Source organism: Agaricus bisporus, assembly GCF_000300575.1.
Source record: "Agaricus bisporus var. bisporus H97 unplaced genomic scaffold AGABI2scaffold_11, whole genome shotgun sequence".
Taxonomy (NCBI): Eukaryota; Fungi; Basidiomycota; class Agaricomycetes; order Agaricales; family Agaricaceae; genus Agaricus; species Agaricus bisporus.
In genome coordinates this window covers 856,388-881,120 of record NW_006267346.1, presented here as the reverse complement: position 1 = coordinate 881,120, position 24,733 = coordinate 856,388, and the positions used below count along the sequence as shown (strand labels likewise).

Genomic DNA, 24,733 nt, shown 5'->3' with positions numbered 1-24,733 from the left:
CAAGCTGCTCTCGATAGCTTGGATAAGCGTGGAGAAATACTGATCAAGATATTTGTATTGCAGCCGTTTTCTGCAATCCATTTTACAGAAAACTCCCTTTCTCCAAAAGCTACCATTTTTCTATCGCTGGACTCTGGACACTCTTCAAGCACTTGTGGAATCGATTTTATCAATCAGATCCTCCGCCAAAGCTATTTATCGAGCTTCAAGAATATATTGAAGGAAAAGGTCAATATGAACATTTGCCGTCTTTTCTGTTGGTATACCAAGAAAATGCAAATGCCAGGGTATTTTTCAACTTTTGTCTATAATATCTAGTAGAAAGACTAATTGATTTCTCTAGAATACTTCTATCGATCCACTTCAAGTATTTCCTCAACTTGGAGATGCAACATTTTGTCTTCCCACTATCGCCCATCATCTCTTATCTGTTGTTGCCAACTCAGCTTCTTGCGAATGGCTATTCAGCATGTTCGGCATTACATTATCTCGTTTACGCTCTCGACTTCGTGCAACAGCCATGACAAATCTTGCTACACTTCGGATGTACCTCCGTGAAGAGCATATTCGATATGGGTTGGTCAAAGAGCGACTTCAGCGAAACCTTACATCCCATTCAAAGGTCCAAGCCGAACAACAAACTATGGAAATGGATGATCAGGTTGAGCATGCACAGCGGGAACCTGAATCCGAAGCGGGATCCAGTGTGAAACATTTTTCGGAACTTGCTGAAGTTCTCATTCATGCAGTAGAAGCTATTGAAGATCAAGACAACTCTGATGGTGATGTTTTCGGTGGTTCTATCAGTTTATCTCTGCCAGAAGTATTTGATTTGGACAATTCATATTGGATGGATACCTGGAAAGGTTTGGCTATGCGAAATTTAGTAGATGAGATGGAGTTTCACGAGTTGATGGACTTGGATGGCAATGCTGAAGTTGATGATGGTAACAAGGCTGATATCACACTCGCATTGACATAAATATGCGCTAGTTCATATATTTTGTACTTGTATAACTGTAAATTGACCGACATCAGTGTCGATTGATGATAAATCGAGCAGGAACAGTGGCCCGGGCTTTGCCGAGCCATCAAACCCATAACCATGTCCACAAGTCATGGCAATATCCATGACCGTGGATTTCGTGGCAGGCCACGTGGACGTCCACGTGGTTTGACAACACTGATATGGACGATATCTTAATCCATACAAAAACACAAAAACAACTTGATGAACTTACCAAGCAAGTTCTTCAAATACTCGAACAAAACCATCTCTATCTCAAGACAGAGAAATGCAAATTTGAAACGCAACGTCTAGAATACCTTGGAGTCATTATTACTCCAGATTCTATTGAAATGGATCCAATTAAACTGAAAGGAATCGAAGATTGGCCAGTACCTAAAACGGTCAAGAATGTTCGACAATTCATTGGATTCTGCAACTTCTACAGAAAGTTCATTCACAATTACGCCAAAATCGCCCAACCTCTCAACTCTCTTATGAGGAAAACAAAGAAATTCAAATGGAATCCAAATGCACAATCAGCATTTGAAACTCTCAAACAACAATTCCTAAAACGACCAGTTCTACAAATGGTAGATCAAACCAAACCATTTGAAATAGAATGCGATGCCTCTGCATTTGCCACAGGAGCAGTCTTACTACAACGAGACACAAATGGAGATAAGCATCCGGTTGCTTATTACTCTAAATCCCTTAATCCAGCCGAAAGGAACTATCACGTTTCGGATCAGGAATTCTTATCAATCATTAGAGCATTAAAAGAATGGAGACATTATGTTGAAGGATCACCTGAACCATTACTCATTTGGTCGGATCATGAGAACCTTACTCGGTGGAAGGAACCCCAACAATTAAACCGAAGACAAGCGAGATGGATGTTATATATGACAAGATTCAATTATGTCATCAAACATCTTCCAGGCAATAAGAATGTCTTAGCTGATGCCCTGAGTAGACGTCCAGATCTAACTCCAGAAGGCATAGATAACAAGAACTTAATTGCTCTACCTTCCACGAAGTTTATCAATTTCTTAACGGAAGAACTAGAAGAGAAGATCAAGGACAAGAAGGACACTATCACACCATCAGAGCAGTTTACTCGAAAAGAAGACATCTATACTTATCAAGGAAGACTTGTGATACCGGATGACTCGGACATCAAGAAGGAACTCTTAACCCGAGTCCATGATCATGAATCAGCTGGACACCCTGGAATAGCCGAAACACTTCGAAAATTAATGAAGGAAGTCTACTGGCCAGGAATGAACACTTATGTCCAGAACTACATCAAAGGATGCCCCATATGTCAACAATACAAGATCAACAGACATCCACTAAAACCGCTGTTACAGCCCAAGCCGTTTTACACTTGAAATATGCCTTAGCTATGAATTATAGCTCATTATGGGCTTAGCTACATCATCCTATAACCCTTACTTGTCACTCAGCAGAGTATACTGTTCATTGTGAGTCTACATGAGGGATCATTGGCTCCTATATGGGAAAACTGTACCATTAGGGAAACTATAGCCTTTAGCTATGATGAACATATGTCTAGCTATAATGAGCCTCTGCATGTAGACCAAGCACTACACAACCTTCCCAGTTCTCCATCAGAATCCCCGACCCAACCCAGCGACGGTTATCTGTCCTCCTAAGTCGACCGTGCGGGGAACTGGCGTTTGAGCCATGCACGATCGAACCTGTTCTTCCAAAACGGGCATACCTTAGCATCCGTAGAGGAATGGGAGCACTTGTCCGCAGGGCGTTTAGCCGCGGTACAGTTTGCGCATTGGCGTAAGTCGACGCGTTTAGCGTCGACGCACTTGAGATGATTGGCCTCGGTGTGAGGACCAGAGCAGAGGGAGCAGCGCGCACACTTGGCACAACACTGGTCGGAATGATGGCCCCAGTGCTGACATCGAGTGCAATGGACGGAACCGGAATGAGGGTGGGCGCCCTTGATCTGACAGTTCGTGCCGCCGATGGACACAAACTTGGAAATGTAGGTGTGAGCATTGCTGCCCGACACCGTGTCATGTATGTCGATCCATGCCCAGCACGAATCAGAATGGGGGGAGGCACGCATGAAGCGCGGCTTGTGTTTGATTAATTTGGCCAGCGAAGCGCCGACCGGTGATTTGTTGAGAGTGTTAGTGAATGCCTCATGTTGTTTGAGCGCCCACTCCTTAGAGGAAGCAGGCACGTGGGGAATATCGACGATCTTCAAATAGGAAGTCGACGTGATAGGGGAATGGCCGATGGGGACGTTCGGGCTCGGGAAGATACGCCGAACGTGCTTGAGCACAAAGGAAATTTTGGCGGGGGACGGGACACGGGAGGCGGCAATGCATATGCCGTTGCCTTCAACCGAGGCATGAGTGAGAATGACGTCAGACTTGACGTCACTCTTGAGAAGCTTGTTGAGGTTGTTGATAACCTCGGGAGTGAAGGAAGCCGCTGTAACCGGAGAATCGGCAGGTGGTGTCAGGATTATAGCACGGCACGAAGCGCTGTGTGCAGCGTGTTTGCCTTGGCGTCTCTTGCGAGGCGCCGAAGGAGCGCGGAACGAAATGGGGGGAGCGCTAGCATGTGCAGGCGCGCGCTTGGAACTTGGTGGGGGAAGGGGTTTGGTGGGCGCCTTCCCAGACGCTGGAGGTGGAGCGGCCGGCTCATCCACTTCCATGAGTGGGGCCGTTACCGGAGGAGTGACGTCAGAGGAGGGGGCCGGATCGACCCGAACCTTCTTCTTCGGAGGCTTTGCCTTGGATGACTCAGCGGGTGGCAGTGCATCCCGCGGATTTACACGTGTAGCAGGTGTGTCAACTGCAGATGCAGGCGCAACAACTGCCGGGGAGAAGAGATGACGGAGAAGGGGGGTTTTCTCCGTGAATGCTGAATGGATACGATTGATATCGTTGTCCATGATGGTGGGGAAGGCGTCGATAATATGTGTCTTCCATTTAGAGGAAGATAGCACCTCGAAAATCTCAACAGCGTTGTTGATGAGTGTAACAACAGCCTCGACGGATTCTTTGCTGTCCAATTGTTCCTCGTCTTCAGGAGAAGCAGGACGGGGAGTGGTGGCATCTTCGTATTCGATTGCCATAGATGACTCGTCACTGCCGCATACCAAAACAGCAGCGACAGAGGGACTGGATGAAGAAGGCCCCGGCGAGATGGGGCGCTTCGAGGAGAGCACTGAAGCCGAAGGCGACAGTGCGCGAGGAGGGGAAGGGGGACGAGTGGGCACCGGCGGCGGAGGCGTCGGCACACGAGGGGGAGGAGGAGGACCGAGCGGTTGTTAGAGTGTGAGCAAGCAGTCTACAAGTGTAGTTGGTGGACTTAGATATATGCGGACGAGTTTAGTCACATGATAGCTTAGTCATGTATGGTTGAACTCCCCTGTGGACGCTTCAGAGGCCTTAGCTTCTTACAGTCTGTCCACAGGTGAGTACAAGTTGTTAGAACTCAATTTAGCTTCTTACAGTCTGTCCACAGTCTGTCCACAGTTTGTCCTTGGGATTGCTCAGTCAGTTCCTATCCGATTGACTCGCTTCTAGGCTCGTTAGGATCGCCACTGCAACCGCTATCGTTCTACGTTTAACATCACCATCCTCTCAACGCCATAGCTGGACCATCTGGGTCGTCTATTTCCGAAGCTAGGGCCTCTGCCGCTCCCGAAGACGCAGGTGGGTATTTTAGCTTGAGCCAAACTGGTGAGGTGTTGACCACCATCAATCCAGCGCTCCTAGCTATCGGGCCCCCAAATGTCACTGCGGGTGAAGGAGAAGCTGAGTCCGCTTCTGGGGCTGGTAGAGTAGCTTAGGTATTGCCTCATCATTTTTCTGCTGCCATATACTCGATCCTTCTGTTGCTGCTTATCTGTCTTGTCTGTGGTTTCTTGTAGCTACATTTAGATTATCTATATCTTTTTCGTAGCTATAATCGTTTGAATGAATATCTGTTTTTGATGCATCGACTCTTATGTGATCTAAGTCCATTAGGTATTTAAGAAACCTTAGCTAGCGTATAGGGTCGTTTTCCATTATCTTTTTGCTCCATATGGCAAATTTCAAATGTTTAATGAATGGACCTTGCGTTAGCTTCCGCTTCCTCTGCCTTTTGACTAAGATCTACTGCATGTCTATAGCCTAATAGATCTCCATTTACTACTGAATTTCGCTGAATTTTGCTGTACCTAAGTCCCTATCTCCCCCCCACTATGAAATGACGTCCTCGTCATTCTAGCTAGAGGGTGACATCGAAATCGATACAACTGGTGTGTTAGCAATATATGATTGGCGTAGGACGTCCGCTTAGCTATGTGGTACCATTGCCTATCTAGATTCGTCTGCTGAGTATTTTGTCGATTCCATTTTTGCTGGTGCTGATATGTTTTTCCTTCGAGGTCGGGGTGGGTATAAAGGGTGTAGCTCGTTGCGTTGGTCTAACCAGCAACGATTTATCTGGGCCCCCGACTTCCTCATGCCCAACGACGCTCCGACCTCTGCTGCTAGCCTACCTGCTTTACTCCCCGAAACTGATCATGCTCGTGTAGACTTGGATGACAATGTTGCCAATTTTTATCACAGGCTCGATCGTCTCAAGCAGAAGCAGACTACTAAGACATCTGTCCTGAATGCTCTAACTGCTATAGTTCCTGTCTGTGTATGTATCTGATAGCTAATGGTGTCGCTGGTCATAGCTAACTACCATTGGCTGATTTTTAGGAGAGCATGCTTCAACGCCTCGCTATCGATCCAGCTGCTCTTGAGCACCCTTCAATTTTCCAACTCCTGCGCCGAGGCCGTCGATGCTTTGAGATATGGCAGAACGATCATGACAATTCCTACAGGATGCCACCAGTCCACAATCGCATCAAGAGCACTCTAGCTCAGAAGTCTCGTACTCAAGCTACATCGAATCAGAATGCCGACGCTGCAGCTGACACTGATGCCGCTCCTGCTACTCCTGTTATTCCTGCTAAGGTCCCTATGGACCCGGTTCATGCTGAAGTTGTACCTCCTAAGAAGAAGGTGACTTTTTATTCGCTTAGCTGTCATTCGTCTACTGAAGCTACTCCCATAGCGTCGTCGTGGCAAGCTCCCCAAGTCCGCAGAGACCGTAGCTTCTTCTGACGAGGAGGGCGAGAACGCTGAGGAGGTTGTCATCTGCAATCATAATCCTGAGGAACGGGTTTTAACTCTCCCTGAGAACTCTGCTGTGAGTAGTTACGATCTTAGCTACTCGTTTTTTATATGCTGATTCTGCTGTTAGGCCATGCAAGTTGACAACGAGGGAGGTCCCGTTGAAGCTACTGTCACAACTGATACTACTCCGACTACTGAGAGTCGTACTCGTAGCAATTCTTGCTCAGCTATGGTAAGCTTTCGTTTTGGACTCTTTTGAAAGATCGCAGGATCCGGACTTCCTCAGCTAGTGGTCAAAATAGAAGATCGCATGAGGATAATGCGAGAATGCCATGATAAGCTAGGACATCGAGGCGCTTATGCGACTAGTAAACTAATAGCTCAGCGCTTCTGGTGGCCAGAAGTAGATCGAGATGTAGCTTGGTATGTCAAGTCATGTCATCTCTGCCAAGTCAGACAGAAAATGGCATTAGAATTGCCACCAGTAGTTACCCATACCCCTTCTATATTCCAAGTGTTGCATGCGGATACTGTTCATATGACTCCACCTTCGAACAGATGTAAATACATTGTTCATGGAAGGTGTGCGTTGTCATCTTGGATGGAAGCTAGAGCACTTAGGAAGGAGGATGCTAAAGCTATTGGATCTTGGATCTTTGAAGACATTATATGTCGATGGGGTAGCCTCGTGAAAATAGTCACAGACAATGGATCAGCATTTAGAAAAGCAGTCAAGTGACTTGAAGAAAAGTATGGCATTAAAGGAGTAGCTATCTCCCCATACAATTCGCAAGCTAACGGAGTAATCGAGCGTCCTCACTGGGATATCAGGCAAATGCTATACAAAGCTACAGCCGGAGATGTAAAGAAATGGTTCTGGCATCTTCATCACATAGCTTGGGCAGACAGAATCACTGTAAGAAAGGGAACTGGATGTTCTCCTTACTTCATGATCACTGGAGCACATCCAATGTTGCCTCTAGATATAATTGAAGCAACTTGGTTGGTCAAATTCCCTGAGACACTTGTTTCCACAGCAGACTTGATTGGACTAAGAGCGCAAGCTCTAGCTAAGCACATAACTCATGTCGAGCAAATGCGACAAAGAGTCAACAATGAGAAGCTAAGACGAGCTCTTCAGTTAGAACAAACCATGCAGCATAAAATAAAAGAGTTCAATCTGAAGTCAGGGGATCTAGCTTTAGTGCAAAATTCAGCTATAGAAATGTCAGTGGACAGAAAAATGAAATCTAGATATCTGGGGCCTGTAGTAATCGTCAAAAGACTCAAAGGTGGAGCCTACATAGTTTGCGAGTACGATGGATCGGTTTGGCAGAATAAGGTGGCAGCATTTCGTGTTGTACCATACTTAGCTAGACAAAAGATCACACTCAGCGACAAGGTTCAACAGCTATTGGACGCAGATATCGAAGAACTACAGCTCTTAGAAGAAACCACAGTGGACTCCGACACAGGCAATGTCTCAGAACATGAGGACAATGCCTAGGAGTGAGACAACAGCAACGAAGTCTTGTTATTATAGAAATCAAGCGTAGCTATTCTAAGTCAGACTATAAATACAGAAGTACGCTCGATACAGCAGTCCTACAGCTAAGACTCTTTGGAACGTTCCACAGCTAGCTTGACAAGCATATCGTGATGGTTGGAATAATACTCGTAACGGTGAGCAGCCACTTCCAAGTCATGAGCAGCAGCGACTAAAGCACCAGTAGTAGCTAAGGTTTTTTTTTTTTTTTTTTTTTGGTAATCAACGTAAGTGTATTTCAATACTACTCGTACGTCGGGTGTCACGACACGTTCCCGCGGCTTATTACACTCGCCAGTTTACAGAGGCCCCAAACAACAGTATTCTATCCTAACGTATCCAGCGCGACTAGGTCGAGCGCTATCGAGAAAAAGAAAAAGAACAAAACAAAACAAATCGAGACATTGATACATACATAAGAGGCCCTGGGATAAAACCAAGCAGTCAGGCAATACATCCTACATAATACCGGAACACTAGAGCACTCGCAGTCCCTTTTGCGCAATCAAACATATCAAATATGAAAGTAAAATATTGAGGCAGACCCGAAGTCACTTTAAATCCTCAGAGAAAATGTTCCTCACCACCACCGTTCTCCCTCCTAAAACCTGCTACACAACCTTCCCGTTTCTCCATCAGAATCCCCGACCCAACCCGGCGACGGTTCACTGTACACCTTAAGTCGAATGCGCGGGGAACTGGCGTTTAAGCCACGTACGATCGAACCTATTTTTCCAAAACGGACAGACCTTCGAGTCCGTAGCGGAATGCGAGCGCTTGTCCGCCGGGCGTTTGGCCGCGGTACAATTTGCACATTGGCGCACGTCGACGCACTTAACATCGACGCACTTGAGATGATTGGCCTCTGTGTGGGAGCCGGAGCAAAGGGGACAGCGCGTGCACTTGGCACGGCACTGGTCTGAATGATGACCCCACCGCTGGCAACGAGCGCAGTGGACAGAGCCGGAATGAGGGCGAGCGCCCTTGATCTGACAGTTTGTGCCGCCGATGGACACAAACTTAGAAATGTAGGTGCGAGCATTGCTGCCTGACACCGTGTCGTGGATATCAACCCATGCCCAGCACGAGTCGGAATGAGGGGAGGCGCGCATGAAGCGCGGCTTGTGCTTAATGAGTTTGGCCAGCGAAGCGCCGACCGGGGATTTGTTGAGAGCGCTAGTGAACGCCTCGTGTTGCTTGAGCGCCCACTCCTTGGAAGAAGCGGGCATGTGGGGAATGTCGACGATCTTAAGGTAAGACATCAATGTAATGGGGGAGTGTCCGATGGGGACGTTCGGACTCGGGAAGATCCGCCGAACGTGCTTGAGCACGAACGCGATTTTGGCGGGGGAAGGGACACGGGAGGCGGCAATGCATATGCCGTTGCCTTCGACCGAGGCATGAGTGAGGATGACGTCAGACTTGACGTCACTCTTGAGTAATTTGTTGAGGTTGTTAATAACTTCGGGTGTGAATGAAGCCGCTGTAACCGGAGAGTCTGCAGGCGGCGTCAAGATAATGGCACGGCACGAAGCGCCGTGTGCTGTGTGCTTGCCGTGGCGTCTCTTGTGAGGCGCTGAAGGAGCGCGGAAGGAAACTGGAGCGGCATCTTTGGGTGCAGGCGCGCGCTTGGAACTTGGGACGGGAAGGGGTTTGGTGGGCGCCTTCCCAGACGCTGGAGGTGGAGCGGCCGGCTCATCCACTTCCATGAGTGGGGCCGTTGCCGAGGGAGTGACGTCAGTAGAAGGAGCCGGATCGACCCAGACCTTCTTCTTTGGCGGCTTGGACTTGGCTGATTCAGCGGGTGGCTGTGCGTCCCGCAGAATAACATGAGGTACAGGTGCGTCAGCTGCGGATGCAGGCACTTCAACTGTAGGGAAAAGAGAGTCGCGGAGAGAAGGGACCGACTCTATGAATGCAGAATGGATGGCATTGAGATCGTCATCCATGAGGGCGGGGAAGCCTTCTAGTAGTTTGGTCTTCCAATTTGAAGAGGATAGAGCTTGAAAAACCCCTATACTGTCTGAAATGAGTTCCGCGAGATACTTCGCGGATTCTTCGCTGTCCAAGTGTTCTGGGGAACTAGGGCGGGGGGTAGTGACATCCTCGTAGTCGAGGGCCATAGATGAGTCATCACTGCCACATACCAAAACGGCAGCAACAGAGGGACCGGAGGAGGAAGACCCCGGCGAGATGGGGCGCTTCGAGGAGAGCACTGAAGCCGAAGGCGACGGTGTGCGAGGAGGAGAGGGAGGACAAGTGGGCACCAGCGGCGAGGGCGTCGGCACACGAGGAGGGGGAGTAGGGATTCTGGGCGGTGTCTTGACAGCCGGAGGGGCTGCACCTATCCCAGAAACTTGGCCAGATGGCCCTTTGACATTACCTTTGCTCGCAGCGCGAGCTTCGGCGTTGGCGATGGCAACCACGGGGGCAATGCCCCAGTTGCAGACAGCGTCCATGATTGCTCTATTCTCCTGCGAGTCGTACCCGAAGGTGGATAGAACGATTTGACGTTGATATTTTGGGTCGAGTAATACCCCAATGTCGGAGACAGTGAGGCGAGTGGCGGTCGGATTGGCGGGCGGTGACGGCGCCTGAGACGGGGGACGGGACGGGTGTGGCATAGGGGCCGGTGCGGACTGTTTCTTGCGCTGAGCGGGCATGATACTGGATATATTGCTACTACTAGACGACTAGCACTGAGACTTCCAAAAGAGGAAGGTAGTGGTAAGAGGTCAAGGAGCGTTGAGTAGTAGCTAAGGTCCTGTAAGCCAACAGACCGATGTTGGCAGCGCTAGCTTGAGCATGGTCCAACTCAACGGCCCGAAGCGAGAGACCTTGAAGGTAGCTAACCATACTGGTACCTGAAAAAGAGGCATCGCTCATTAGCTTAAGGGTCTTCCATGCAAGGAATACGATGTACCAGCTTGGATAACGGGGGTGCCAGTGGCAGAAGATCCAAGTCCTGAAAGGATCTGTACAGCTCGCTTATAAGCCCAGCTATTGGTATCAAGACCCGGAACATGGGCATAAGGAATACGCACCGTATGTGCGCGAGCGGCCTTAGGCTAGGAACACAAAAGAATGGCCTTAGCTATTGATCTTGGAGGGTTGCAAAACGAAAGCTTACCATAGCTGAGCAAGAATTGCTACGAGTACGACTCTCAGTAGTCGGAGTAGTATCAGTTGTGACAGTAGCTTCAACGGGACCTCCCTCGTTGTCAACTTGCATGGCCTAACAGCAGAATCAGCATATAAAAAACGAGTAGCTAAGATCGTAACTACTCACAGCAGAGTTCTCAGGGAGAGTTAAAACCCGTTCCTCAGGATTATGATTGCAGATGACAACCTCCTCAGCGTTCTCGCCCTCCTCGTCAGAAGAAGCTACGGTCTCTGCGGACTTGGGGAGCTTGCCACGACGACGCTATGGGAGTAGCTTCAGTAGACGAATGACAGCTAAGCGAATAAAAAGTCACCTTCTTCTTAGGAGGTACAACTTCAGCATGAACCGGGTCCATAGGGACCTTAGCAGGAATAACAGGAGTAGCAGGAGCGGCATCAGTGTCAGCTGCAGCGTCGGCATTCTGATTCGATGTAGCTTGAGTACGAGACTTCTGAGCTAGAGTGCTCTTGATGCGATTGTGGACTGGTGGCATCCTGTAGGAATTGTCATGATCGTTCTGCCATATCTCAAAGCATCGACGGCCTCGGCGCAGGAGTTGGAAAATTGAAGGGTGCTCAAGAGCAGCTGGATCGATAGCGAGGCGTTGAAGCATGCTCTCCTAAAAATCAGCCAATGGTAGTTAGCTATGACCAGCGACACCATTAGCTATCAGATACATACACAGACAGGAACTATAGCAGTTAGAGCATTCAGGACAGATGTCTTAGTAGTCTGCTTCTGCTTGAGACGATCGAGCCTGTGATAAAAATTGGCAACATTGTCATCCAAGTCTACACGAGCATGATCAGTTTCGGGGAGTAAAGCAGGTAGGCTAGCAGCAGAGGTCGGAGCGTCGTTGGGCATGAGGAAGTCGGGGGCCCAGATAAATCGTTGCTGGTTAGACCAACGCAACGAGCTACACCCTTTATACCCACCCCGACCTCGAAGGAAAAACATATCAGCACCAGCAAAAATGGAATCGACAAAATACTCAGCAGACGAATCTAGATAGGCAATGGTACCACATAGCTAAGCGGACGTCCTACGCCAATCATATATTGCTAACACACCAGTTGTATCGATTTCGATGTCACCCTCTAGCTAGAATGACGAGGACGTCATTTCATAGTGGGGGGGAGATAGGGACTTAGGTACAGCAAAATTCAGCGAAATTCAGTAGTAAATGGAGATCTATTAGGCTATAGACATGCAGTAGATCTTAGTCAAAAGGCAGAGGAAGCGGAAGCTAACGCAAGGTCCATTCATTAAACATTTGAAATTTGCCATATGGAGCAAAAAGATAATGGAAAACGACCCTATACGCTAGCTAAGGTTTCTTAAATACCTAATGGACTTAGATCACATAAGAGTCGATGCATCAAAAACAGATATTCATTCAAACGATTATAGCTACGAAAAAGATATAGATAATCTAAATGTAGCTACAAGAAACCACAGACAAGACAGATAAGCAGCAACAGAAGGATCGAGTATATGGCAGCAGAAAAATGATGAGGCAATACCTAAGCTACTCTACCAGCCCCAGAAGCGGACTCAGCTTCTCCTTCACCCGCAGTGACATTTGGGGGCCCGATAGCTAGGAGCGCTGGATTGATGGTGGTCAACACCTCACCAGTTTGGCTCAAGCTAAAATACCCACCTGCGTCTTCGGGGGCGGCAGAGGCCCTAGCTTCGGAAATAGACGACCCAGATGGTCCAGCTATGGCGTTGAGAGGATGGTGATGTTAAACGTAGAACGATAGCGGTTGCAGTGGCGATCCTAACGAGCCTAGAAGCGAGTCAATCGGATAGGAACTGACTGAGCAATCCCAAGGACAAACTGTGGACAGACTGTGGACAGACTGTAAGAAGCTAAATTGAGTTCTAACAACTTGTACTCACCTGTGGACAGACTGTAAGAAGCTAAGGCCTCTGAAGCGTCCACAGGGGAGTTCAACCATACATGACTAAGCTATCATGTGACTAAACTCGTCCGCATATATCTAAGTCCACCAACTACACTTGTAGACTGCTTGCTCACACTCTAACACACCCCCTTGATCTAGCCAGTCTACTCAAGTCCTAATAGAGGAACAGCAAACTCAACTACCTTCTTTGCCACAGCCTTGGTAAGGATGTCGGTGTTAGCAGTGGTAAATCCTCGGATCAATATGGACTATTAATAGTTGTTCTATCACTTTCCATATGACGTCATCAATGATGTCATTTTGTCGTCATGCATTACATCATACGTATGTCATAGCCATTACTTCTTTGATTTCAAATCGTTTTGTAGTAGTATAAGTATCTTGACTCGACAAGTAGTTCCTTGTCGAGTTAGACCTCAATACTAGTGGTTTAACAACATCTACTGGAACCGTTAGCTTCCACTGACAGAGTTCGATGTCTATCAACTCTCACTCTTATTCTAACAGTCGGCCACTTGCTCGTGTGTAGAAACATACAAAGGATCAATGAGTCCTTCTTCAACAGCCTCCCGGAGCCAGTAGAAGCGCAGGTCAAGGTGTTTCATGCGTCCGTGATGCTCTGGATTCTTGGCTACACTGATTCCTGACTTGTTATCAACGAAGAGTGTCAAAGGAAGTGTGAGGGGAAAGCCAAACTCGGTCAGAATATTCCTAGTCCATTTAATCTCCTTGCCAGCCTCGACAGCAGCAACAAACTCAGCCTCAGTGCTCGAGAGAGTCACGAATGGCTGGCGCTTAGAAGACCAACCTACAGCAGCTCCAGAGACAAGAGTCACATAACCACCAGTTGCTCAACCTGTAGCCTTGCAGGCTCCGTGAGAGGCGTCAGAATAGGTAGTGAAGAGCTCTTCCGAGTCACTAGCTCGATAGACTAGCTTGTAGTGCATAGTGCCGATGAGATACCGGAATAAGTGCTTGACTGCAAGCCAGTGAGCCGGAGCTGGGTCCGAGTTGAACCTCCTGAGATAGGAGACAGCATAGGCAATGTCGGGATGAGTCATAGTGGCCAGATACTGACACACGCTCCTTGACCTCTTACCACTACCTTCCTCTTTTGGAAGTCTCAGTGCTAGGTGTCTAGTAGTAGCAATACATCGTCAGTATGCCCGCTCCGCTCGCAAACAGCAATCCCAACCGGCCTCAACGCCATACCCGTCCCGTCCCCCGTCTCAGGCGCCGTCACCGCCCGCCAACCCGCCACTCGCCTCACTGTCTCCAACATTGGGGTACTACTCGACCCTCAATACAAAGGTCAAATCGTACTCAGTACATTCGGCTACGACTCGCAAGAGAACAGAGCCATCATGGACGCCGTCCGCAACCGGGGCATTGCCCCCGAGGTCGCTATCGCCAACGCCACTGCTCGCACTGAGAGCAAAGGTAATGTCAAAGGGCCATCTGGCCAAGTTTCTGGGATCGGTGCAGCCCCTCTGGCTGTCAAGACACCGCCCAGAGTCCCTACTCCTCCTCCTCGTGTGCCGACGCCTCCACCGCCGGTACCCACTCGTCCCCCATCCCCTCCTCGCGCACCGTCGCCTTCGGCTTCAGTGCTTTCCTCGAAGCGCCCCATCTCGCCGGGGTCTTCTTCTTCCGGTCCTTCTGTCGCTGCCGTTTCGGTATGCGGCAGTGATGACTCTTCCATGGCCCTCGACTACGAGGATGCCACCACCCCCCGTCCTGCTTCTCCTGCAGATGAGGAGCATTTGGACAGCACAGAATCTAAAGAGGCTATCATTACCTCTATCCGCACTGCTCTCGACTTTTTCAAAGTGTTCGCTACTTCTGAATGGAAGACAACTATCCTCAATGCCTTCCCCGCACTCATGGACGATGATCTCAATGATGTCCACAAATATTTCCTTAGGAAAGTACCCGACTTCCGCTCCCTCCTTCCCCTGGCAGTTGAAGCGCCTGCATCCGCAGTTGACGCACCTGCTACACGTGTAAATCTGCGGGACGCACAGCCACCCGCTGAATCAGCCAAGTCCAAGCCGCCGAAGAAGAAGGTTTGGGTCGATCCGGCCCCACCTTCTGACTTCACTCCCTCGGCAACGGCCCCACTCATGGAAGTGGATGAGCCGGCCGCTCCACCTCCAGCGTCTGGGAAGGCGCCCACCAAACCCCTTCCCCCACCAAGTTCCAAGCGCGCGCCTGCACCTGCTAGCGCTCCCCCCGTTTCGTTCCACGCTCCTTCGGCGCCTCGCAAGAGACGTCAAGGCAAGCACACAGCACACGGTGCGAAGCGCCGTGCCATTATCCTGACACCGCCCGCGGACTCCCCGGTTACGGCGGCATCATTCACTCCCGAGATTATTAATAGTCTCAACAAGCTTATCAAGAATGACATCAAGTCTGATGTCATTCTCACACATGCTTCGGTCGAAGGCAACGGCATATGTATTGCCGCCTCCCGCGTCCCCTCCTCCGCCGAAATCTCTTTCGTGCTCAAGCACGTTCAGCGACTATTCCCGAGCCCGAACATCCCCATCGGTCACTCCCCCATCACATCGACTTCTTACTTGAAGATTGTCGACATCCCACACATGCCTGCTTCTTCTAAGGAGTGGGCGCTCAAACAACACGAGGCGTTCACTAGCGCTCTCAATAAATCCCCGGTCGGTGCTTCGCTGGCCAAACTTATCAAGCACAAGCCGCGCTTCATGCGCGCCTCCCCTCATTCCGACTCGTGCTGGGCATGGGTTGATATCCACGACACGGTGTCAGGCAGCAATGCTCGCACCTACATTTCTAAGTTTGTGTCCATCGGCGGCACAAACTGTCAGATCAAGGGCGCTCGCCCTCATTCCGGCTCTGTCCATTGCGCTCGCTGTCAGCGCTGGGGCCATCATTCAGATCAGTGTCGCGCCAAGTGTGCACGCTGCCCACTCTGCTCCGGCCCCCATACAGAGGCCAATCATCTCAAGTGCGTCGACGCTAAACGCGTTGACGTGCGCCAATGCGCGAACTGTACCGCGGCTAAACGCCCAGCGGACAAGCGCTCACATTCCTTGACGGATGCTAAGGTGTGCCCGTTCTGGAAAAATAGGTTCGATCGTGCGTGGCTTAAACGCCAGTTCCCCGCGCGTTCGACTTAAGGAGGACAGACTGCCGTCGCCGGGTTGGGTCGGTGGATTCTGATGGAGAACTGGGAAGGTTGCGTAGCGGTATAGGAGGGTGAATGGTAGTGGTGAGGACAAGACTCTCTGAGGATTTTAAGTGACTTCGGGTCCGCCTCAATTTTTTCATTTTCATATTCGATATGTCTACTTCCGTTGAGGGACTGCGTGTGCCCTAACGGTCCGTTACTATGTAAGGTGTATTGTCTGACTGCTTGGTTTCGTCCCGGGACCCTTTATGTGTGTAACAATGTCTCAATTTGTTTTGTTTGTTTTCTTTTTCTCTCTCTTGATAGCGCTTGACCTCGTCGCGCTGGATACGTTTAGTTAGAATACTGTAGTTCTGGGCCTCTGTAAACTGGCGAGGGTAGAAAGCCGCGGGAACGTGTCGTGACACCCGATGTATGAAGTAGTATTGAAATATACTCTGTTGATTAAAAAAAAAAAAAAAAAAAAGTGGCCAGATACTGAAGGGCACCTACAGCATTGAGATAAGGAACTGACTTCATCTCAGCCTGCTCCTCGAGTGAAGGAACAATGTCGGAGAGTTCAGATCCCGGAGCGAGTGGAGTGGATAGAGGATTAGCATCATCCATATTGAAGCGTTCTAGGAGCTCCTTGATGTAGTGCTCCTGCGAGAGAGAGATGGAGCGAGTAGAGGAGTCCTGAGTGACCTGAATACCCAGCAGAAGTGTAGTAGACCCGAGATCACGGAGTTTGAAGTGTTTGGACAGCTCAGAGACAGCCGAGGCCATAGCAGTATCACTTTTCGAGACAAGAGTAATGTCGTCAATGAACACTGGCACAATGACCTTGATGTCACCTTTGGAATAGATGTAGATGGAGCTGTCGGAGCGAAGCCTAGAGTAGCCAATGCCTTCAAGGACACCCCGGAGTTTCTTATTCCACTGCCTGGCAGCCTGCTTGAGGCCATAGAGCGATTTACGGAGCTGAAAGACCATGTTAGGACTACCAATGTGATAGCCCTCAGGTTGGCGCATATAGATCTCCTCTTCGAGTTCTCCATAGGTGAAGGCAGAAGAGATGTCGACTGAGCGCATGTTGTAGCCTTCTCTAGCTGCAAGAGCAACAATGAGGCGTAGTGATGCAGGACGGAATGTAGGGGCAAAAACCTCAGTGAAGTCGAATCCAGGACGTTGGGAATAGCCTTTAGCAACGAGACGAGCCCGGTAGCGCTCAATTGAGCCGTCGGCAAGTCGTTTCACTTTGAACACCCAGCCAGAGTTGACTACCTTCTTGCCTGGAGGCAGTTCCATTAGTTCCCAAGTTCCGTTAGCCTCGAGATTGAATATCTCAGTGTTACAAGCCTCAGTCCAGCAATCCGAGTCAGGAGACTTCATAGCTAGCCTATAACTCCGGGGATCAGCACCCGAAACAGCTCCAGCAAACTCGACTTCACAATACTCAGAGTCAGCCAGCAGAGCAGCTTCATCGTCAGAGTCAGAGTCATTACCAGCTAAGTCTGGTTGTTTGAGCTTCCACCATTGACCAGGAGGCTTCCGAACTCGCCCAGTACGTCTAGGAACGTGAGGGGGCTCAAGGGGCGCTCCAGCAGTAGGAGGAGTGACTGGGAGTGGTGCATGGATTTGTGGAGGAGTGACTGGAGGAATCACAGGAGGAATGAATGGAGGAATTACTGGAAGTGGTAGAGGTAGAACTGGCTTCTCTTCAGGAGGAACTGAAGCGGACGGAGTGGGAGTCTTAGGACGAGCAGGAGGGAAGTGATTATCACCCCCTTCATCCTGTAGAGGTGGCAGTCCCGAGTATGACGATGTATCATTAGGAATTGGTAGTGACTCTGGTGTGCAGGCAAATGACGGGACAGCCTCGAGTTGGGCTTTAGAAGTGCCCGGAAAGTATCTCTCGTCGAAATCAGCTCTCTCGGAGATCACGGTTTGCTTTGTGACTGGATTGTAGAACTTCCAGCCTTTGTAGCCAGCCGGATAGCCTATAAAGACACACTTCTCGTAGTGAGGCTGGAGCGAATTGCGCTTATCTCGTTGTACATGGACATAGGAAGTGCACCCCCATACCCGGAGATGTGAGACATCAGGTTTTCGCTTATAGAAAGCTTGGAAGGGAGTGGTGCCCGAAAGCGAAGCAGTAGGGAGCATATTCCAGACATGAACCATTGATGAGATACATTCACCCCAGAACGAAGGAGGTAGCCGAGATTCCGAGAGCATCGCAGTGATCCTCTCTCCCATAGTCCTATTAGCTCGTTCAGCAAGACCATTCTGCTGAGGCCGGTTCCGAGTTGAGTGACGTCTCTCGATGCCAGCAAGCTCAGTAAAGCTTTTGAAAGCATTAGACATGTATTCACCTCCCTTGTCATCCTGTAGTGCTCGCAGTTTGACTCCCAGTTGAGTCTCAGCCCAGGATTTGTAGGCTTTGAAGGCCTCAAATGCCTCCGACTTGGCTTTAAGCAGATAAACGGCCCGGAAACGCGTCGCGTCGTCAATGAAGGTGATCCAGTACTTGTAGCCAGAGTGTGAAGCGACTGGGAGCGGTCCGTGAAGATCTGAATGCACTAGCTCGAGAGGAGAGCGATTGTGATTCAAGGAGGAGGGAAAAGGAAGGGAATGCATCTTGCCAGCTAGACACGGCTCACAGATAGAGTCAGGGGACAAGTTAGACTCGAGTTTGAGCCCGGAAACAAGGTCCTTACTGATCATAGACTTCACATCAGCATAGTTGTGATGAATAAAGCGACGATGCCATAGCGAGATGTCAACTGGGAGAGTAGAGACAGAGAAAGCAGTCTCAGAAGTGAGAGTTGAGCCGTCAAGCTCAGCAGAGTTGTTGGAATGGATAGTGGCCGTGAAAAGCGAAATCCCTTGGTTTTTTTTTTTTTTTTTTTTGTAATCAACGTAAGTATATTTCAATACTACTCGTACGTCGGGTGTCACGACACGTTCCCGCGGCTTACTACACTCGCCAGTTTACAGAGGCCCCAAACTACAGTATTCTATCTATAAAGCCGTATCCAGCGACGAGGTCAAGCGCTATCGAGAAAGAGAAAAGAACAAAACAAAAACAAATCGAGACATTGATACATATGTAAGAGGCCCTGGGATAAAACCAAGCAGTCAGGCAATACATCCTACATAATACCAGAACACAAGAGCACTCGCAGTCCCAAGCGGAGTCAGACATATCGAATATGAAAATGAAAAAATTGAGGCAGACGCGAAGTCACTTAAAATCCTCAGAAAGTTTTGTCCTCACCACTACCGTTCTCCCTCCTAAACCGCTACGCAACCTTCCCAGTTCACCATCAGAATCCACCGACCCAACCCGGCGACGGCAGTCTGTACACCTTAAGTTGAACGCGCAGGGAACTGGCGTTTGAGCCAGTCGCGATCAAACCTATTTTTCCAAAACGGACAGACCTTTGAGTCCGTAGCGGAATGTGAGCGCTTGTCTGCTGGGCGTTTAGCCGCGGTACAATTTGCGCATTGGCGCACGTCGACGTGCTTAGTGTCGACGCACTTGAGATGATTGGCCTCGGAGTGAGGACCAGAGCAGAGGGAACAGCGCGCACACTTGGCGCGGCACTGGTTGGAATGATGGCCCCAGCGCTGACAGCGAGTGCAATGGACGGAGCCGGAGTGAGGACGAGCGCCCTTGATCTGACAGTTTGTGCCGCCGATGGACACAAACTTCGAAATGTAAGTGCAAGCATTGCTGCCTGACACCGTGTCGTGAATATCGACCCATGCCCAGCATGAGTCTGAATGAGGGGAGGCGCACATGAAGCGCGGCTTGTGCTTGATAAGTTTGGCCAGCGAAGCGCCAACCGGAGACTTGCTGAGGGCGCTAGTAAACGCCTCGTGTTGTTTGAGCGCCCACTCTTTGGAAGAGGCGGGCACGTGGGGGATGTCGACGATCTTCAGATAAGACGTCGACGTAATGGGGGAGTGAGCGATGGGGACATTGGGGCTCGGGAAGATCCGCCGAACGTGCTTGAGCACGAACGCAATTTCGGTGGGGGAGGGGACACGGGAGGCGGCAATACAGATGCCGTTGCCTTCAACCGAGGCATGGGTGAGAATGACATCAGACTTGATGTCATTCTTGATGAGTTTGTTGAGGCTATTAATAACCTCGGGAGTAAATGAAGCCGCTGTAACCGGAGAATCGGCAGGCGGTGTCAGGATTATAGCACGGCGCGAAGCGCCATGACTGGTGTGCTTGCCTTGACGTCTCTTGTGAGGCGCCGAAGGAGCGCGGAACGAAACTGAGGGGGCGCTAGAGGGAGGGGGCGCGCGCTTGGAACTTGGGATGGGAAGGGGTTTGGTGGGCGCCTTCCCAGACGCTGGTGATGGAGCGGCCGGCTCATCCACTTCCATGAGTGGGGCTGTTGCCTGAGGAGTGACGTCAGAAGTTGGAGCCGGTTCGACCCGGACCTTCTTCTTCGGAGGCTTCGTTTTGGATGAGTCAGCGGGTGGCGGTGCGTCCCGCGGAATGACACGAGGAGCAGGTGTGTCAGCTGCGGATGCAGGCGCTTCAACTGCTGGGAGGAGGATGCGACGGAGAGTGGGGATTTTCTCCGTGAATACTGAATGGATACAACTGATGTCGTTGTCCATGATGGTGGGGAAGGCATCGATAATGTGTGTCTTCCATTTAGAGGAAGATAATGCCTCAAAAATGTCGATAGCGTTGATAATGAGAGTTATAACTGCCTCAACAGATTCTTTGCTGTCCAATTGCTCCTCGTCTTCAGGAGAAGCAGGACGGGGGGTAGTGGCATCTTCGTAGTCGAGAGCCATTGAAGAGTTGTCACTGCCACATACCGAGACGGCAGCAACAGAGGGACCGGAGGAAGAAGACCCCGGCGAGATGGGGCGCTTCGAGGAAAGCACCGAAGCCGAAGGCGACGGTGCGCGAGGAGGGGAGGGGGGATGAGTGGGCACCGGCGGTGGGGGCGTCGGCACACGAGGGGGAGGAGGAGGGACGCTGAGCGGTGTCTTGACAGCCGGAGGGGCTGCACCGATCCCAGAAACTTGGCCAGATGGCCCTTTGACATTACCTTTGCTCTCAGCGCGAGCAGCGGCGTTGGCGATAGCGACCTCGGGGGCAATGTGTTAGAGCGAGCAAGCAGTCTACAAGTGTAGTTGGTGGACTTAGATATATGCGGACGAGTTTAGTCACATGATAGCTTAGTCATGTATGGTTGAACTTCCCTGTGGACACTTCAGAGGCCTTAGCTTCTTACAGTCTGTCCACAGGTGAGTACAAGTTATTAGAACTCAATATAGCTTCTTACAGTCTGTCCACAGTTGTTCCTAGGATTGCTCAGTCAGTTGCCATCCGTTCGCCTCGTTTCTAGGACCGTTAGACTCGCCACTGCGTTGCGTACATCCTACGCCTGACAGGTTATGGGCCCCGGCTTCTAACGCTTAAAAAACGACGTTTACTTCAACAACTACAACTCTTCCCCAATCATCTTTCCTGCCCTCCAACTTCTTTCACTTCCCCTGCCCTCATTTCAACTCCAATGGCCTCCGGATCGCCCACCTTTGCAAAACTCAACGAGGAGAACTACTCCACATGGTCTGGAGAGATGGAGGCGTGGCTGAGAGCCTCTGGGCTCTGGAGACTTGTCTCTGGCAGGCAGAAGGCTCCCTCAACCTCTAGCCCTGTTACCCAGGCCGAAGCGGACGCTCTGGACGCGTTTGAGGCTCGCTTGGACAAGGCTGCAGGCAGGCTCTATCTCATGGTGGTGTGGGGGAAGTGGCTCGGCTAGAAGGGGAAAGAGCATCAGAGTGCACGACGCGTGGACCGTGCACGCTCACACGCTGATGACGCGTCGACCATCGGTGTGCACTGGTGCACTCGGCGGGTTTTTCTTGTTTTCTTGTTATGTTTTTGGTGGCTCATGCCACTCGTGCTTGGACCTAGAGTAAAACCTATATAAACTGCCTCATAATTCGTAGTTAGGCATTTCATTTCTTGCTCTCAATCTCATTCCTGTATCCTCAACTCAGCTTAATTCAATCTTATTAATTTCTCTCATCGAAAACTTATTTCCGTTACTCGAAACTCTCCCTCCATCTCTCGGCAACATATCCCCTCTCGAACTCGAAGTCAACCCCACATATTGGAGCCCACCGCGAGGGGATAGTTGTCACTATCCTCTTTGCCCCTTGTCCTTATTCCCACCACGTCGGAAGACACACAGTCATACGGCGCACCCGAAACTCTAAAAACTCGTCAACGATCATATTCCAAAGCCACACTACCGTCTACATCATCACAAATCCCACGACCAAAGAAAGCTAAAGAAGTACCTAAAGACAAAGAAGAGACGTTACGAGGCCACGCACGGAAGGAATTATTCGACCAATTTGATATCAGTCCACAACTAAGATCATTTCCTATGTCAACGACTACCAATATGTTTGTAATGCCAACCCCGGGATCCAGGCGAGCCCCAGATTTTGATTCTCGAAATCCCGAGGAGTTGAAGGAGTTCTTGGAGGAGTTTGAGGAATTGGCAGAAAAATGTGGGTTGCTGTCAAAAGAAAAGGCGAAGGTGATAGTGAAGTACGTGGACAAGGAAACAAAGCAATTCTGGAAAAGATTGGAGGGGTATGGAACGAGCTATGAGAAGTTGAAGAAGGACATACTTGGTGCATACTCGAAGACACTCCTCGATGACAAGCCAACAGTCAGACAGCTTAGCAAATTCATCAAGAAGTCGGTAAAGGGAAAGATGGAAGATGAAGAAGATTTGGATGCATATTTTCGGAAACTCTGGATTATCGCTGCGGATCTCATTGATGTGCATGTTATATCAGAAAAGCAATTCAACGAATACTTTTGGAAAGGCATACCACGCAACCTTCGATATGAAATCTGTGATCGTTTGGAGGCTCGAGATGCTACTTTCGAGAGTGATCAGGTACCAGAGACAGGAAAAGCTATGGAGGCGGGAAGATTTGTGTTGAGGAAGGCAGCAGCTCGGGGTGGATTGGCGAAAATGTTGAAGAAGAAAGGGAAGAAGAAAAGGGCCGAAACTAGTAGTGAGGAGTCAAGCGAGGAGTCGGAAACATCGGAGGAGTCGGAATCAGATTCGGAGGAAAGTGAATATGAAAAACGGAAGAAGAAGAAAAAGGCCAAGGAAGAGGTTAGGATGAAGAAAGTCAAGTTTGAAGAAAAGGGGAAGGAATCACAGGTTGAAGAACTCACGAGGAAACTCCTTCAACTCAACGTCAAAGATGATGCCTACGCAGTTGCCTATGCCCAACTTTTTGTTATCGCACCAACTCTCACTGATAAACTTCCGTCTCCATCTCGATTCACAATGAATACGACTGTTACGCACACAGCTAGTGTTCCTATGTCAACCACCCAACATTCCTTTTCACACACCCAATCTTCGGATCAGTCCTGCCACTTTTGTAAAAAGAACGACTGCCGTCTACGAACCTGTCCCGTTGCAGCAGAATATTGTTGAACGTAGAATGTACGCGACGCAGTGGCGAGTCTAACGGTCCTAGAAACGAGGCGAACGGACAGGAACTGACTGAGCAATCCCAAGGTCAACTGTGGACAGACTGTAAGAAGCTATATTGAGTTCTAATAACTTGTACTCACCTGTGGACAGACTGTAAGAAGCTAAGGCCTCTGAAGCGTCCACAGGGAAGTTCAACCATACATGACTAAGCTATCATGTGACTAAACTCGTCCGCATATATCTAAGTCCACCAACTACACTTGTAGACTGCTTGCTCACTCTAACACACCCCCTTGATCCAGCCAGTCTACTCAAGTCCTAATAGAGGAACAGCAAACTCAACTACCTTCTTTGCCACAGCCTTGGTTAAGATGTCGGCCACCTGCTCGTGAGTCGAAACATACAAAGGATCTATGAGTCCATCTTCAACAGCCTCCCGGAGCCAGTAGAAGCGCAGGTCTAGGTGTTTCATGCGTCCGTGATGCTCTGGATTCTTGGCTACACTGATTCCTGACTTGTTATCAACGAAGAGTGTTGAAGGAAGTGTCAGAGGGAACCCAAACTCGGTCAGGATATTCCTAGTCCACTTGATCTCTTTGCCAGCCTCGACGGCAGCAACAAACTCGGCCTCGGTGCTCGAGAGAGTCACAAATGGCTGACGCTTAGAAGACCAACCTACAGCAGCTCCAGAGACAAGAGTCACATAACCACCCGTAGCTCGACCTGTAGCCTTGCAGGCTCCGTGAGAGGCGTCCGAGTAGGTAGTGAAGAGCTCATCCGAGTCACTAGCTCGATAGACTAGCTTGTAGTGCATAGTGCCAATGAGATAGCGGAACAAGTGCTTGACTGCAAGCCAGTGAGCTGGAGCTGGGTTCGAGTTGAACCTCCCGAGATAAGAGACAGCATAGGCAATGTCGGGACGAGTCATAGTGGCCAGATACTGAAGAGCACCTACAGCATTGAGATAAGGAACTGACTTCATCTCAGCCTGCTCCTCGAGTGAAGGAACAATGTCAGAGAGTTCAGATCCCGGAGCGAGTGGAGTGGAAAGTGGATTAGCATCATCCATATTGAAGCGTTCTAGGAGCTCCTTGATGTAGTGCTCCTGCGAGAGGGAGATAGTGTGATGAGAGCGATCCTGCTTCACCTGAATACCCAGCAGAAGTGTAGTGGACCCGAGATCACGGAGCTTGAAGTGTTTCGAGAGCTCAGTGACTGCTGAAGTCATAGCTGCATCACTCTTCGAGACAAGAG

General features: G+C 49.8%; 9 protein-coding genes across 9 annotated transcripts; 4 read left to right on the top strand and 5 right to left on the bottom strand.

Annotated features, from left to right (window-relative positions):
• Positions 1-520: 520 nt before the first annotated feature.
• On the top strand, positions 521-982 carry AGABI2DRAFT_145854 (hypothetical protein; the record flags this gene model as incomplete). Its single annotated transcript, XM_006455760.1, has 1 exon — positions 521-982. The coding sequence occupies one exon, from the start codon at positions 521-523 to the stop codon at positions 980-982; it is 462 nt and encodes a 153-aa protein (XP_006455823.1).
• A 1,717-nt stretch (positions 983-2,699) lies between these two features.
• On the bottom strand, positions 2,700-3,272 carry AGABI2DRAFT_43128 (hypothetical protein; the record flags this gene model as incomplete). Its single annotated transcript, XM_006455493.1, has 1 exon — positions 2,700-3,272. A coding segment is annotated over one exon (573 nt), but the record flags the coding sequence as incomplete, so codon positions are not given.
• Positions 3,273-7,423: 4,151 nt separating this feature from the next.
• Positions 7,424-7,687, top strand: AGABI2DRAFT_76704 (hypothetical protein; the record flags this gene model as incomplete). Its single annotated transcript, XM_006455759.1, has 1 exon — positions 7,424-7,687. The coding sequence occupies one exon, from the start codon at positions 7,424-7,426 to the stop codon at positions 7,685-7,687; it is 264 nt and encodes an 87-aa protein (XP_006455822.1).
• Positions 7,688-8,403: 716 nt separating this feature from the next.
• Positions 8,404-8,838, bottom strand: AGABI2DRAFT_76964 (hypothetical protein; the record flags this gene model as incomplete). The annotated part of the gene is made up of 1 exon (XM_006455758.1): positions 8,404-8,838. One exon carries the CDS (start codon positions 8,836-8,838, stop codon positions 8,404-8,406), a length of 435 nt encoding a protein of 144 aa, XP_006455821.1.
• A 1,573-nt stretch (positions 8,839-10,411) lies between these two features.
• AGABI2DRAFT_121738 (hypothetical protein) lies at positions 10,412-11,753 on the bottom strand (the record flags this gene model as incomplete). Its single annotated transcript, XM_006455757.1, has 6 exons — positions 10,412-10,590; positions 10,650-10,794; positions 10,857-10,961; positions 11,016-11,150; positions 11,203-11,508; positions 11,571-11,753. 6 exons carry the CDS (start codon positions 11,751-11,753, stop codon positions 10,412-10,414), a joined length of 1,053 nt encoding a protein of 350 aa, XP_006455820.1.
• A 3,784-nt stretch (positions 11,754-15,537) lies between these two features.
• AGABI2DRAFT_76825 (hypothetical protein) lies at positions 15,538-15,972 on the top strand (the record flags this gene model as incomplete). The annotated part of the gene is made up of 1 exon (XM_006455756.1): positions 15,538-15,972. The coding sequence occupies one exon, from the start codon at positions 15,538-15,540 to the stop codon at positions 15,970-15,972; it is 435 nt and encodes a 144-aa protein (XP_006455819.1).
• A 2,489-nt stretch (positions 15,973-18,461) lies between these two features.
• AGABI2DRAFT_45244 (hypothetical protein) lies at positions 18,462-18,845 on the bottom strand (the record flags this gene model as incomplete). Its single annotated transcript, XM_006455755.1, has 1 exon — positions 18,462-18,845. A coding segment is annotated over one exon (384 nt), but the record flags the coding sequence as incomplete, so codon positions are not given.
• Positions 18,846-19,334: 489 nt separating this feature from the next.
• AGABI2DRAFT_76739 (hypothetical protein) lies at positions 19,335-19,769 on the bottom strand (the record flags this gene model as incomplete). The annotated part of the gene is made up of 1 exon (XM_006455754.1): positions 19,335-19,769. One exon carries the CDS (start codon positions 19,767-19,769, stop codon positions 19,335-19,337), a length of 435 nt encoding a protein of 144 aa, XP_006455817.1.
• A 2,648-nt stretch (positions 19,770-22,417) lies between these two features.
• AGABI2DRAFT_145848 (hypothetical protein) lies at positions 22,418-23,688 on the top strand (the record flags this gene model as incomplete). The annotated part of the gene is made up of 3 exons (XM_006455753.1): positions 22,418-23,354; positions 23,486-23,581; positions 23,630-23,688. 3 exons carry the CDS (start codon positions 22,418-22,420, stop codon positions 23,686-23,688), a joined length of 1,092 nt encoding a protein of 363 aa, XP_006455816.1.
• Positions 23,689-24,733: the final 1,045 nt, after the last annotated feature.